The following is a 14,705-nucleotide window of genomic DNA, read 5'->3' on the forward strand; positions in this document are numbered from 1 at the left end:
CACACACAAACACACACTCACTTCTTAAGTTCCTTGAAAACACATCATAAATAGAATAATATTTTATATTGCTTGTATTGTGAATTTCAGATAATAAATTATACATTTAAATAGATTAGCTAAAAAAATTGTTTACTTTATACTTTTTAAATACTACTAATTGATTGAAACTTATTTTTTGTCACAACTTATTAACACTCTTACTATTCATAGCTGTTTTATTGTAAATTGTAATATTCTATGTATTTAAATTATTGAATGTTAGATTATATTATACTTGAAAATGTAAGTAAGAGACATATAATTTGTTGTATAATAATTTTGAAATTATAGAAAATAAGTTTGTACTTTAGTCCTTATATTCTCGAAAATTTTATGATTCATGACTCTAGAAATTTTGCAAACTATTGTGAAAGGTCCATGCATCAGAACTACATTCTGGGGATAATATGCAAATTGCTTTCTTCCATTAAATGACTGGAGACAATTAAATTTTGGTTCTTGGACTCGCTAATTAAGAGGGAAAATTAATTGCCTTGCTGATTGTAAACTTCTCATGAAGTTGAAGATTGGAGGTCTTTGTTTTAGACGAAATGAAATCGTTGGACTGGCCATGCCCAAGTTGCCATAATTAATCAAAACCAAATAGAATATGCAAGTCAACTATATTGATTCGAAGTTAATATCACGATCTATATACATATAGTATATATTAGACGGTATTTTTTTATTGATTTGGTACAATTAGATAATTCATCACCTAATTAATTAGAATATATCTAGGATCATACATTTAAACAAGTTGGGTATTGAAACCCTAATAAAAAATTCAACCCATCCAATGAATAAGTTGGGTTATTCTTATCCAACCCAATAAAACCCATAACCCAATTAATTCAACCCATCTTTTAAAATTAATTGGCGGATTGGGCAGATTGGGCGGGGTGTTGGATTTTTTTTTCCCAGCTCTACTACATATTTCCGGCGCAAACTTTATTAATCTTTGGCCCTAGCTCATTTTGAACACGGGCCATGTCCACATTACTTCAGGCCCACAAACTCTGATACTGAAATTGCTCTGTTTAAGCTTTAAGGCCTGTGACTGTTCAATAAAACCGCCAAATTTCCACCGACGCAAATCAAACGGCAGAAAATCCACAGAATGTCCAACGAAGTCTCGCGGCAAATCTCCCTCTTTAGCACCCAAATGCAAAATCGAATGTAGTAATCTTCATCCTAATCCGTATAAAATCTTCCCTCCATTTTTGCAGACACCTGAATTGATCAGTTGCAAACGATTTTATTTTGACGCAGATTCGGCGACGGAACCATTGCAATTCTGGAATCGCTTCTAGCTTCCAAGGACGTCAAATCGTCACTAGAAATCCGATCAGCTTTGAAAGAGTTTATGAGACACGAATCGCTCAGCATTATTCGAGAAATCACTGAGAAGTCCGTCGAGAATAAGCTACTGATCGCTGATTTTCTCATTCGTGCTTTCGTTCTCATTGGTGACGTGGAGGTACATTTAAATGATATTTATTGCGCGATCCTACTACATTGTCTCAAAACATTTGGCTTTCAGATTTCATAATCTTTGCAAAAAAAAAAAAAAAAAAAAAATCCGAGAATCGATAGTATGACGCTTATGTAGCAAATTTGAGGAATGAGATCATATATTGGCTTTATAGGTTCTTTCATGTTTTACATATCTTTCCTACAGGAATAGGACTGCATACTTTTGCTCAAATAATTACGTCTTTATTCGTTCGTCTCTTAGAACTTTCATTGGTCAAAGTAAAGTTAAGTAGCTAGATTAAAAGAGACTCGACTAGCATTTCATCCTTGAATTATTGTTGTGATAATTATCCACACAAGTTTTTGTTTTGATACATGATCTAAAATGGCGACTTCAAGCTAGTTGTTTGTACTTATTTCCAGTGTTTAAGAGAAAGTACTCTAGCTTCATTGTCCTTTGTCTAGTTTTGAGTCCAAGTAGTTTTCTGATCTTCCATACGTAATAGTCAGGGTACTTCAGTATTTCCTTTCTTTTTTTCTTTTTTGGGTGTAAAGAAGAATAACAGTCCTGCCGTTACATGATTGGAATAGCCAGGGGAACCGACGGGACTGAAATAGCCTATTCTACGTTGGCATTGGATGTTACATGATTGTGCTAGAAAAATCTGCGGCAATAATTGATTTATTTCACTTGGTATTCTGCAATTTTTCTTTTCGACAGAGTTGCTTGGCCCTGAGATATGAGGCATTGCTACTGCGAGATGAAAAGGCATCTAGTGACACAAGGCTAGAGGTTTCATACCACGAGTGGCTCACATTAGCCGAGCAATTGTTTGATAATGGTTTTTATTCCGCTGCAACAAAGGTAGTTAATGTTCACTTGCCTCAATTAGTCACAAAAATGTCATCGTATTATTAATGCTGTTTTTACTGATGCTAATTGTTACTGTCATTTTTCATCAACATTCATTACCCAAAATATTATCACGGTCCGTGGTGAGGACAATAGGAAAAAATTTAAACTATAACAGAACGATTTGCTAGACATTCTTGTTTCAAGTTTCAAATTATGCCCAAGACTACCTGGAAATATTTCTTTCAGAGCATCACAGGATTTTATTGCAGAGACTGTTGAGCTGCACTTTCTCTTAGTCTTCACTCCAATTTCAGGTTCGCCTGCCTGAACAATTGTTCAATTCCTTTGCTCAGATAGCCAAGCCTTTTCATGTTTCTTAGTTGAGAGGTTTACCTTTCCAGTAATTTGGAGTCTCTCATATGGGACTTCATGGACATTTTAATGGTCCACCATTTTTGTCCTTTTTAAACTGGGAATGAAAGTAGTGATGAACAATCTTTGGTTCCCCTTTAAGTAGCTTTCCTTTCTTTAATATGCTTCAAAATTTTCATGTGTCTTGTGAAAAGACAAATGTTAGGGTTAATAACAATATTATTTGGACATCAATTTGTCTCACTTGTTGAATGCCAAGCATATCGTCCTCATGTTTTTGTCCTTTGGCTTAAAAGTATGTTATCTTGTACATCATAAATTGCACAACTTCTTTTACGCTTCCTCCACCTTTCTTGATTAAGTTTCATGTTGAACTGGATAACTATTTCTGCAGACATGTGAGAGAGCACTTTTATGCATTCAGATGGACAACGGGATTTGCACTGAAGATGATGACTGCTTTAATTGTGAGCATGCTTTTGAGAATATTAAGAGACTCAAGGATGCTGCTATCATATTAGCTGCTTCACAAACTGGTACAAACCGAGGTTAGATTCTTGAGATGATCTGCAATTTGTTGATATATTAGATGTAAGACCTCTTGTATAAGGTTTCTGAGGCATCAAAAGATGTGATTATTTATTTTGTTGGAATCATTTCCTTTGCTAGTGGACATATCGTATATTTCTAACAGTCCTTGATAAAAAAATCATGGTGACAGTAGGCGAAATGTTGTTTGGCTAGCGTCATGATTTCTGGAATCACATTTTTTAAAACAAGAAGTGCATATTTATAATTAAGAAGGTTCAACAGGATGCAGTGTTTACCGACCAACGGTTGTTAGGAAAATAGTTCAGACTGATTTTGTGTAAAATGCACAAAATGTAACTTTGTATACATACGGTGTAACTCACTTTTAACGATGTGTAATTATAGAACAAAATTTTATGAATCCCACGCACAGTGTGAAAACCTTACATTTTTTTTTTCCCAAATCTTGGCCATGCCGTTCCTGCCCCTCTTCCTCACTTGGGTCTAAGTTGTGAAGATAGTGCCATGCTAGATATTCAGTACCATACTTACGGTTACGCGTAGATTGGTATAGAATAGGTGCAGACTCATCAAACAATTGACAACTTCCATTTTGCTGTGACATCAGCATCCTCAGTAACAGAATTCATTGAATTATCACAAAGTGAATTCCACATGCACACGTCACATTTGGGTTATAGTTTTAAGTTATATTTAAAACTATAATTTGGGATTACCTCAGTAAATTCTTGCATCATATTTATATGTCTTAATTCTAATAATATATCACTACAGAATTCTGAAGTTGTAGAAGGAAAAAAAAAAGGATGTTATCCATGCACCAAGAGTATATCCTTGTAGAATTGATAAAAAGACTTGCTCTTTAGCAATCAACAAGTCCTTGGGTGGATTGCCTTTTCCTCTTGGAATCCCGTTTCTCGATGTTGTGAGGCTTCAGAAGTCCAATTTGATATTCTACCTGCTATCTCTGTTACGTTCTCTTAAGGGCTTCATTTGTCATGGAAAATGGCTGGAACTGAATTCTATGTTATTCTTAAAACTAACAGCCAGGCGCTTTCGTGGGCACTTATTAACTCAGCTTGATGATGATACAGTTCAGGTTCAGGCAAGTGAATACATGAAAAAGAAAATTAATCAGCAGCTGAAACAACAAGAGTCCATTTGCACTGAGACGTATTCTTCAGGAAGCACTCTGTTCAGAAATGGAATTAAAAGACGGAATTTACGAAAATTGCAGGAACACCAATGTCTATAGCAGGTTATTTATGACAGAATTTAGCAATTTTTAGTTCCTTTCAGATATTTCCTTTATTATGTTTAGTACTGTTTGGATATTCTATTTTGTTGTAGTTGGACTAAAATATTATATTCATCAGCACTTGATTTGTTGTCTTTCCGTATAACTAGACAGCCAGACAGGTGAGTTTGATGATAGTGAAGCCCAAACATGTTTTTAACAAGGTAGTATATCAACATGCATGCGTCCTGATCAGGTTGGGAACTCTTGGAAGAATTGATTTGTCGCTCAGGCAATACCTTTTCTTCATGCTTTCATGAAATGGTGGACCTAAATTATAGTCCTACTGCAAGTTCAAGAGAACATTTTCAGAGGGGGATTCAAGGTATTCTTATACAGGAATATGCATGAAAAATTTTTACTTCTTGTAGGGGTAATTGAGGATAACAACCTTGGTCCACTTCTCTTGAAGTTTCTTGTTGCTACAAATGATGTACGTCACAAATGGATTCTGATATATGGTTGTTTGCGTAGACTCCCCGACGTATTGATATTTCGGGGGACATGTCAGTGTAACCCTGCAATAGCCATTGGGGATGGCACTGAATTACTGTAAACACCGTAGATCAGCTTAATGAACCTAGCAGGCCATTAATTACTAGTCTATTTTTTTATTAATTCATTTTTAATAGTCCGCTAACACAGCAAGCCACGGGAAACCTGTAATTAATTCTATGCCAGAAAGGGTACATTTGCAGCAAGATATGTGCTTGATATGGTTCCCAGTCCATGAAATTCTGCAGTTGATTTTGCTCGATATTTTGGTTTCTTAGGGTTGACACTTGAATTTTGGATAGACATCTGTGCGTTGAAGACCTAACAATGCTTACTCTAAAACCCAGTAGCAATTGGACCTGAGGTATGTAGTTAGCATTTTGTAACTCCTGAACACATAAATTGCTATTTGTCTTTTGTCAAAGATTGCTTCAATCGTAGTCTCCACTGTTTCAGAATTTGAAAAAACATCCATATCCCAATAATCGAATCTTCCATATCACAAAGCTCATTTAATGTTTGCATTGGAGATCGTATGTTTTTTTTATTTTTTTTAATTTTCTCTAAGACGGTGAAGATGTCTGTTTTTCTAATACTTCGCACATCGTTTTGGAAAACACGCTTAAGACGTAAAACAAAGGTTCTCATCCTGTCTCCGCTGCCTCTTCTTCCTAAGAGCGTAGGGGTTTGAAATATGGAACTCAGGCAGAAAAATACGCGTTTTGTGAGGTAACAAGCATTTAACAAGTTCAATTAAATGTTGGTGGGGTCCCATGTTTTATTGCATTAGTCTAGGACCAGAAAGAGTCTGCGAGTAAGCAAAACAGTGACTTGGACTTGTTATAATTAAGACAAGTGCACTTTTTAAAAAAAATACGGTATGCACTTGCTTCGACTACCAGGGAAACAGAGCTTTCTTCCTCGGAATAGAAGATTAGAAGCTTGGAATCATGTGGAATGCATTAAATGCAAGGGAGTGGGGAATCGATCTTAGGGTTCTACAACTCTGATAAATTTAGGAGTGTCGTCAGTTCGGAAGCCTCGTGATGCATAACCACCCACAAGCTAATACATAGATTTAATTTCACATCTTGCAAATTGATATCTGAAAGAATCTTTTCCTTTTTGTTTCATGACCAACATAATGGTGAATCAGATGCCTAATAGTTAACTTAATCCTATGCATGTGACTGCTAGCTTTTAAAATCACTAGTCTACGACCTGCACGCTCGATTCTAATTTTCTGAAATTAAGAAAAATTCTTAAAAAAGACGCTTCTTTCTGTTACCTTAGATTTCAGCTTCTTGTCGGATCTCATTATCATTAATTCCACGGTGGGTTGTTGTTATGGCTGTCGTAATAATTTTTCAATTATAATTATAATTATTAGTAGTAGTATTAAGTTTTGGATAGAACTGAATGAGACGAAGAATTAGAGCGTGAAACTTTCTACAACTCGCACAAGGATTTGTATTCAAGTATACAAAATAAAATGCACATGATATAATTTCTTGAAAACAAACAAGAGCGGACGGTCAATTTCTTTTAAGGCTTGTTTGCTCATTCGACAAAGTTGACGATGGTGATAAAACAGATTGATGAAGTTCCTACCTCAGATAAGAATTTTTAAAGATTTTCTTTTTTTTTTTCTTTGTTTTTTATTTGGAAGCTCTTCAACATTTTTTTTTTTTTGCTTTTATATTTCTTCTCTTCATATAATAATTTCCTGATCAATAGATTGACAAATTTCCAAACCTCAGAAAAGAATTCTACAAGCATGTCCTTTTTCCCAGTGAGATAGATTGAGGTGGCTAAATCCTAGCTAATACTACGTTTCTGATGAACTTCTGTCATTAACGTCTTTTCGTGTTCATACTTTTCCTGCTCACATGCTAATGCTAATTCCTGAATCCAGCCGTTGACAGCAAAACTGTATGAAATAAATGATCGGACAAAGTTACCGTAAACTAATACCCCTACCAAAAGATTTTTATCAATTTTAAGTTTGATGGCGCGCTGTTAAACAAAATCAATTGGGTCTGACGAAGTGATAGTATCATGTTGGTTCAGTTTAACAGGTGTCTGATAGACGTTCGTTAAGATGTATTTTAGGCGTTAAATTTTTAGAAAATTAAGATTAATTAAGAAAAGTGTAAAAAACCTTTCATGTTTGACTTCCGTAGATTGACTGAAAATGGGTGGCACAAAAAAAAAAAAAAAAGCCGAACACGGTGAAGACAGGAAATGTTTGGGAGTGGAATGCAACACGGTCGAGTAATCTTGGAGTTTCGTTCGTATTTCCATTTTTTCCTCTTGCTGCAACCTCTGTCGGAGCTAGCTAATTTTTAATTGTAACTATATAAAGAAAAATGTAAGGTTATTGAGGACAATAAATGTCCATTTTTGACCAAATAAATTGTGTAAAATCTGAGTTCAACTCTTATGACCCTTGTTTGTCGCTGTGGATCACACCATCTCAGTTGCGATGGTTGTTGGGAGCAGGCAAGCGATGACATATTCTTTAGGAAGGAAGATAAGCTCAATTTTCTTCATTTTGACTTCATTGCAGGAAAAATACCCTCACCATGCATGTTTTCCGGTTAAGAAGATGAATAAGAACAAGCAGCTATATTCAACGGTTAATATTAATTTCTTATTTTCGTGCCTTCTTTAATTCGATCAAGAAAAAGGTTTAACAAAACCAAAAAAAAAAAGAAAAAAAGAAGAGTGAGTGAGAGAGAAGTTGATAAGAGATGAGTTGCGCCACCACACGTCCATCAAATTTTATGTTTCCATGTGAGTGAATGTCCGCCAACAAACATTCACGTTGAGCCAATCTTTTCTTTTGGTTGGGACTAGGGTTTTGCTTCGTTAATTTCGCACCATATCAAAATTTTACTAAACCCTAACCCTAGTTGTTCTCGTAAATTTATTGCGTTTGTCTATTAGTGAATTTCTAATTAATTAATGGTGGCAGTAGCTTCTAATATTCAATAATTTGCTTCCTATGGTTCATGTTTTGCAAGCAAAGTGCCAGTACTCACTCTAGCTATCGCACAAGGAATAGCGAAACACGAACGTGGAAAGTAAACAAATCAATTGATCGCCAACCTAGCACGCAGAATGGCGGTGGTCAACTTCTCGCACTTGATTCTTCAAGACGATTTCTATGCAGAAAGACTTAATTGCCCTTGACGGCTACAGTATTCTTTGTTGTTATTATGGGAGGCCGCCTACAACTGTAACATTGGACATGAATCGGATGCTCACACCTTCATGGGGTTTGTTTTTTCAACTCCCACAACATCTCAGAGTTCTCACTCGACTTCTCTTTGCTGGTCGCAATTTATCTTCGCAAAAAATAGACCGTTTCCAATATTTTATTCTTGGATTCATTCTCCACTTCGCCTTACGCTTCTTAACACCATTATAAATAGGCACCCCACCTGTTCTCTTTCAAATCACTCTCTTGCTCTAGTTCAGCTCCTTTTTAAGCCCTGGCATCTTGCAAGTTTATTAACACCTCGCTTGGTTTAACTACTTATCTTTAGCTTCACATCATGGGAGGAAGCTCACCCTGTGCTTCCTGCAAATTGTTGCGGCGTCGCTGCGCCAAAGACTGCATTTTTGCACCCTATTTTCCTCCTGATGATCCTCATAAGTTTGCCATTGTCCACAAGGTTTTCGGCGCTAGCAACGTCAGCAAGATGTTGCAGGTTTCTCCTCCTCCTCCTTCTTCTTCTTCTCAGGCTCGTATCTATATATGTGTGCCAATGCTTCCCTACTTCGTAGTGTAGGAAACCAGGAGGTTAAGGGTTCAAATTTTGATCATATATACTCGCGTCTGAACAAGTATATCCGTGTGAACATTTTTGCACTTAATTCATTTGTGCCTGATATTTTCTTCAATTAATTTTATTTGTGTCCATCCTTTCTTCAGGAGCTTCCTGTTCAGCAGCGAGCAGATGCAGTAGGCAGTCTAGTATATGAAGCAAATGCAAGAATGAGAGACCCAGTCTACGGGTGCGTAGGTGCTATCTCCTATCTGCAGAATCAAGTTTCCCAGTTACAAATGCAGTTAGCAGTGGCTCAAGCAGAGATACTGTGTATCCAGATGCAGCAACAGGAGCCTGCAGCCTTGCCAACTCAACTGGACGTCCCGGATGAGAAGTCGCTTCTCTTATCCACTAGCACCTTCAATAACCTACAACCGTATCTCAGCTTTGCTTCTTCTAGCACTGTAATGCAAGACCCTCTTAAGAGGGAGTCTCTTTGGACATAACGATGTTTTATGTACTAATCTAACTACTTAGTGGTTAGTAATGAAAGTGCTTTAAGTGTTTTAACTTGTTTCTTCCTCGTATCTATTAAGGGTTTGTGGCATCATGGTTTTGTTGATGATTGCACCATCAGAGACAGAAGGATATAACGCACTGAAAAGTATCAAAACTAATCCAGCTTCGTGCATCAAGAAGATGGAATTTTTCTCAGCACTATTTTAATAGCTTCTAATATGCTTATCGAAAGAAGACAAGGGAAAAATGTTATGAAAATCCTATATATGCATCAAAATAAAGTAGTTGGTCAACGCTGCCATGTGAAGTGGAGTAGGAGTGAAGTAGGGTTAATATTTGCTTCATGAATCTTCTAAAGCAACTGCAGTATGGCAGGATGTTCTTCTCAAGATCTCCCTTCTCCCTCTGGTCTTACATATTGATCAATAATCAAGATGTTGCTTGTCTAATGTAGCACGATATTACTGCAATACAGTTTACCCGCTACTGTTAGTTTAACTGTAAAATGAAGTCTAATCAAATCTTGCTTAACTCATTCGGTTGGTTTCTCTCACAATAGAGGAAAGTTCATAAGCTTAACCAAGCAGTTACGTGCAAGTCGCAATTAAATTTCAAGGATATAATATAGAAATCCAATTATCTTTAAGCTTGCGGCTCTGGTTGAGAATGGGCCTGGAAATCTAGAAGGTGTTCCATCTATTGTCAAGCAAAGAAGCCAGAATATTATTTCCTTGACTGTTATCTGGGAATTAACAAGTATGATGCGTCGCTCTTTTACTCCCTAAACTGCACAAGTTTTATCATCTATTGCTCGTCTCCATGAAATTTTAATGGCCTATACACCTAATACGCGTCTCGTCCTCTAGGTTCTGTGCTTTTCTTTCTTTTCCCTGAGCTTATAGTCATATAAAACAAAAGTAGCTGAATTCTGGATTTCCCATGTCTAGAAGGTAACTGATGTTCAAAGGAATGTAAGTTTGTTTTTTGGAAGCACTGCCTCGAGCCCTCAAAAATGCAGAAAGCTAAAATCAGAATAACAATCGAAACTGACTAACGGCCGGGATAATGGTTTGCCTTGTAATCTGGATTCGTATTGACTTTTAAACTATAATCTTGTATTATATGCTGCCCCTTTTACCTTTTCAAGCTTAGTCGTGTCCAATCTATATAGTTACTATCATACTATCTCATGAAGTCCAAATAAGGTGAGGGCGGTGCATGAACTGAATCCAAGATAAGTCATTTTCTGAAAGACTTTTTTGCATGTGGAGTAGTGTTTATATTATTTCCTCCATTGTCACTCGTGAAAAAGAAAAAATGGCTTAATCTGTGACTGAACAATAGGACCAAAAGAAGAATGAATACAGATAGAAACCACTAAAAGAGGCCACTTGATTAGATCACTTATTATGGTCGATTGCGATGCATCGCATACTAGTTTACTACCAATCTTAAGTGGGAGAAGGGGCGACTTGACTTCAGCCAATTATGCAGAGGTTTAAAGATCAATGTGAGGTTTCGGCATTTATTTGATGGCGACGGCTAGAATGCTTTCCAATCTCCAATTATTTGAAGCACGCTCTCGAAACTTATAATGCCTCTGCCTTCAAACCCAATCAGAAAAGACACCTCCGGCTTTAACTATAGTACTTGGAGCCTCCCAGAACGGATGCGTGATGACATTTTGAAGGAAATATGCCGTTTTGTTTTTTCATTTGCCGAGATTTAACACCGAGGTCGAATGTGTCGCTAAAAACCAATATATCAGTTGCTAAAGTTCAAAGCAATGTAATTATTAAATTCAGATCGGATAGCCATTCGACTAAACTACTACTGGGTTAGGGATCAACCGGTCGAATTGTTTTCAAAAACTCGCAGGATGTCAGCATGGTGTCATAATTATTTAATATTTTTAAAAGTTTCAAAAAATATTAAAATCAAGTTTTTGGTTATATTCGACCAATCATACAAAATATTTTAAACATGTTAGATTTGCAATGAAATATACGCCTAGCAATTATAAGTAAAAGTGTAAATTCATGACTAAAATATGCTCATTCTCCAAAATTACTTGAAAAACTAAAATTTCAAAGTCGATTCAAATTCGTTAAGCATCGTTTTTTCACTTGTTCGCTTATTAAATTCAGAATCTCATGTGTAGTGTTTCTGAACAACTCGTTGATCAAGCATATACTCGACCATCTTTTTGTCAAGGCTATCTGGTTATTTACCTTGTTAAGGCTATCTTCTTTAAATTCCCCCGGCTGTAGGTTTCGCCGTCTAAACCACACAAACGGCGTAAGAATTTGACCCATGAAAAATGAGCCAGTAAGGAGAAGAAGCCCAGGTGAAATTCTTTTTTATTTTTTTTTGGGTACCTAGCAATTTGACGTTGCTGTCCTGGGCTAAGAGGGCCCAAAAATGCAGTGCTGTGTCCAGTTAGTATTTGTATTGGATATGGCCCATGTGTCTGATAAGGCACGAACAGAGAGAATATGCGCCCCGCCATTGTTTAAAGGGTAAAGTTACACTAAAACCCATGAAATAGTTTACTTTATCCCGCTAACATTTTTCAGTCAAGTACTTCAATTCTACCGTCCAAACATGCTCTAAAAATTTAGACATATTTTTGTTATTTTCCGTTGGTTTTTCTTATTTTCTGGTTAAATTCACCTTTTGTTTTGTTTTCCCCCAGTCTCTCCCATTGCCTTTCTATCTTATAGCTTCCCATAAACCAATAAAAAACACTTTGTTTGGATTGGCCATTTTTTTAAAAAATAAATTTTTTAAATACAATACCACAATAATACACAATAACTAAAAAAACATTTCATCCGTACATTATATCAAAGATTTCAAATAAAAATTTTTTATATACACTGTTACAGTAAAATTTTTCAAAAATATTCTTAAAAATGGCTAATCTAAATGGAATATGTGCTTATATCTCATTCAACTTATGCATTTTGAGTTCATCTTGGTCGTATATTCTTTTTTTCTTGTAATATTTTGATATTTCCTACATATTTTACTCTTTGAGTAGTAATCAGATCTTGCAGGCAGGTGATGTGATAGAATGGGGAGTTGCCAAAATTACTAGAATCACAATATAAATTTTTTATTTTTTTTTAATGTCAAAGCAATCAAAAAATTTTTCTAGAGTACCCCAGATGTAATTTCCAAGCTGGATAATCTCAGAAGTTGTAGGCCATGCAGCGACGACCAATAGCTAAAGAGATAAGGTGTCACGTAGGAAAAAGCACCTGTCACTTTTATACATTACTATCAAACCCAAAATATCTTCTCTCTTTGCGATGTATTCATGTGACATATCCTCTACTTCTCCATATAAGTCGCAGCAAGAAAGTAGAAAAACGAGGTAAGAAAGGAGATAAAATCAAGGGATATGAGGATAAAAACTTTGTCAACAAGTTTAAAGAAAGAAGAAATGCGAGTACCTGCAGAGATCAGTGCCAGTAGTGTTACTAGTAGTAGTTCTAATGAAGAAGAGAACCCCAAAAGAGAGAGCAACATCCGCGTCCACGCCAAGAAAGAGACTGATCTTATGGATGAGCTCGACTACTGCACTAATCTCCACAACATCCAAGACGATGATGATGCAGAAAACCTCCAAGTTCAAGAGGAGCAGGATATCGCGTACGGTCAACTTATAAACTACTGGGGTTGTTTGATGCCTCCTGCTTGGGATGGTTTAGTTATCAAAGATGATGAAGAGGCCGGAGATAATGATATTATTGATGGAAGAGAGAACCATTCACGCAGCACGCTTGATGATATGCGGTTTACCATAAAGAAAGAGGCCGAGTGTGGGTTGCTGGAAGATGATGATGACGACGACGACGACGACGACGATGATGATGATGATGAGAAAAAGCTTTCTTTGAATCTGAGCTTAAACTATCAAGAGGTTTTGGATGCATGGTCCGACCGCACACTTTGCGCTGATGAATCTTCTTCAATCTTTGTTTCTGCAAATAATGCCTATGTTAGAGTATTCCATCTCCACCCTTCACTTCTTCTTCTTTTTCTCTTTCTTTCTTTCTTTTTTTTTTCCAATATAATTAAGTTGGCTGCCTAGCCTCGTATTATCATATGTATTGCTGGAAGGATAATATAAAGAATACTGCTACTTTTTCTTTCTTTTGATAAAATTCATTCACATGTTGGAAGCGTAGATGGGAGAGGTGCCGGTGATAGAAGACGAGAGGAGAAGAAGGGAAGCAAGTGTGCTGAGGTACAAAGAAAAACGCCAAACCAGATTGTTCTCCAAGAAGATAAGATATCAAGTTCGGAAGCTGAATGCAGATAAAAGACCAAGATTCAAGGTACAATTACTAGTAGCATATATAGTAGTACTAAATTTTCTCCATCCTTCAGAAATCAAGTGTACTGATTTATAAGTCTGGTCTAACTCCAGACATACTCACCTAACGTTAGAAGAATTTTTTAGAACACTCATCTTTTCATTCTGAATTATCATTTCAGGGCCGTTTTGTGAAAAGGGTAGCCGAGGAGATGCACAAATGATTGCAGAAAAAAAAAATCTCAAAATATCTTACCTAACTCAACTCCTGTCTGTTAGTACTTTTATGTTTGACCGATTCCTTCGATTTGATCTATCAATGTCTTTCAATTACAAGTAGTATATCTCTTTTCTTTTGGAAGGGGCAAGTCTACTGTGCTGTACTATAGAGAAGTCTAGCACCTGCTGAGTTTGCGTCCCAGCTCCTAATAATGCAAAGATTGAGGCATGTCAAACTTTTATCAGCTCATGAGTCGTTATCTCAATTGGGACCTTAAAGTTACCTCTGGAACAGGGGAAAAAAAATAAAAGAAGAGGATGATACTGAGGTCGATCCTGTTTGAATTACAATTTTCTGAAGTTTTTGTATAAAATGTACTGTAACCCTTTTTACACTTCATTTTCATCGTAGCTTGGATTGATTTGCTCATATTGGGTGCTTCAGTTCGAATGAGTTCCATTTTTCACAAAACAGGAAAGGAAATTATACATAGGAGCATAATGAAGAAGACTCATTCAATTTTGGATTGAGTGTCACATATAATAGATATAGATAGATGTTCAAGTAAACGAGCAACTAATGGTAATGGGCTTATTATCGTTAGGAAAAAAAAAAAAATGGTAATGGTAGGGCTGCAAACGAATCGAGCCGTTCGCGAGCGGCTCGAGTCGAAATCAAACTCAAACTCGAGCTCAAAATATTAAGTTCGTTAGCTCGCGAGCCGGCTCGCAAGCTCGAGTATATATATATAATATTTTTTATTTTTTTTATTTTAA

General features: G+C 36.3%; 3 protein-coding genes across 3 annotated transcripts; all 3 read left to right on the forward strand.

Annotated features, from left to right (window-relative positions):
- Positions 1-1,135: 1,135 nt before the first annotated feature.
- LOC140036862 (protein DOUBLE-STRAND BREAK FORMATION-like) lies at positions 1,136-5,091 on the forward strand. The gene is made up of 5 exons (XM_072079866.1): positions 1,136-1,221; positions 1,315-1,522; positions 2,240-2,383; positions 3,141-3,294; positions 4,393-5,091. The coding sequence occupies exons 1-5, from the start codon at positions 1,163-1,165 to the stop codon at positions 4,551-4,553; spliced, it is 726 nt and encodes a 241-aa protein (XP_071935967.1). The 5' UTR covers positions 1,136-1,162; the 3' UTR covers positions 4,554-5,091.
- A 3,357-nt stretch (positions 5,092-8,448) lies between these two features.
- On the forward strand, positions 8,449-9,436 carry LOC113729054 (LOB domain-containing protein 12). The gene is made up of 2 exons (XM_027253399.2): positions 8,449-8,806; positions 9,031-9,436. The coding sequence occupies exons 1-2, from the start codon at positions 8,651-8,653 to the stop codon at positions 9,370-9,372; spliced, it is 498 nt and encodes a 165-aa protein (XP_027109200.1). The 5' UTR covers positions 8,449-8,650; the 3' UTR covers positions 9,373-9,436.
- A 3,296-nt stretch (positions 9,437-12,732) lies between these two features.
- Positions 12,733-14,358, forward strand: LOC113731024 (uncharacterized). The gene is made up of 3 exons (XM_027256061.2): positions 12,733-13,397; positions 13,582-13,731; positions 13,892-14,358. The coding sequence occupies exons 1-3, from the start codon at positions 12,792-12,794 to the stop codon at positions 13,931-13,933; spliced, it is 798 nt and encodes a 265-aa protein (XP_027111862.1). The 5' UTR covers positions 12,733-12,791; the 3' UTR covers positions 13,934-14,358.
- Positions 14,359-14,705: the final 347 nt, after the last annotated feature.

Source organism: Coffea arabica, chromosome 1c (genome assembly GCF_036785885.1).
Source record: "Coffea arabica cultivar ET-39 chromosome 1c, Coffea Arabica ET-39 HiFi, whole genome shotgun sequence".
NCBI classification, from domain to species: domain Eukaryota; kingdom Viridiplantae; phylum Streptophyta; class Magnoliopsida; order Gentianales; family Rubiaceae; genus Coffea; species Coffea arabica.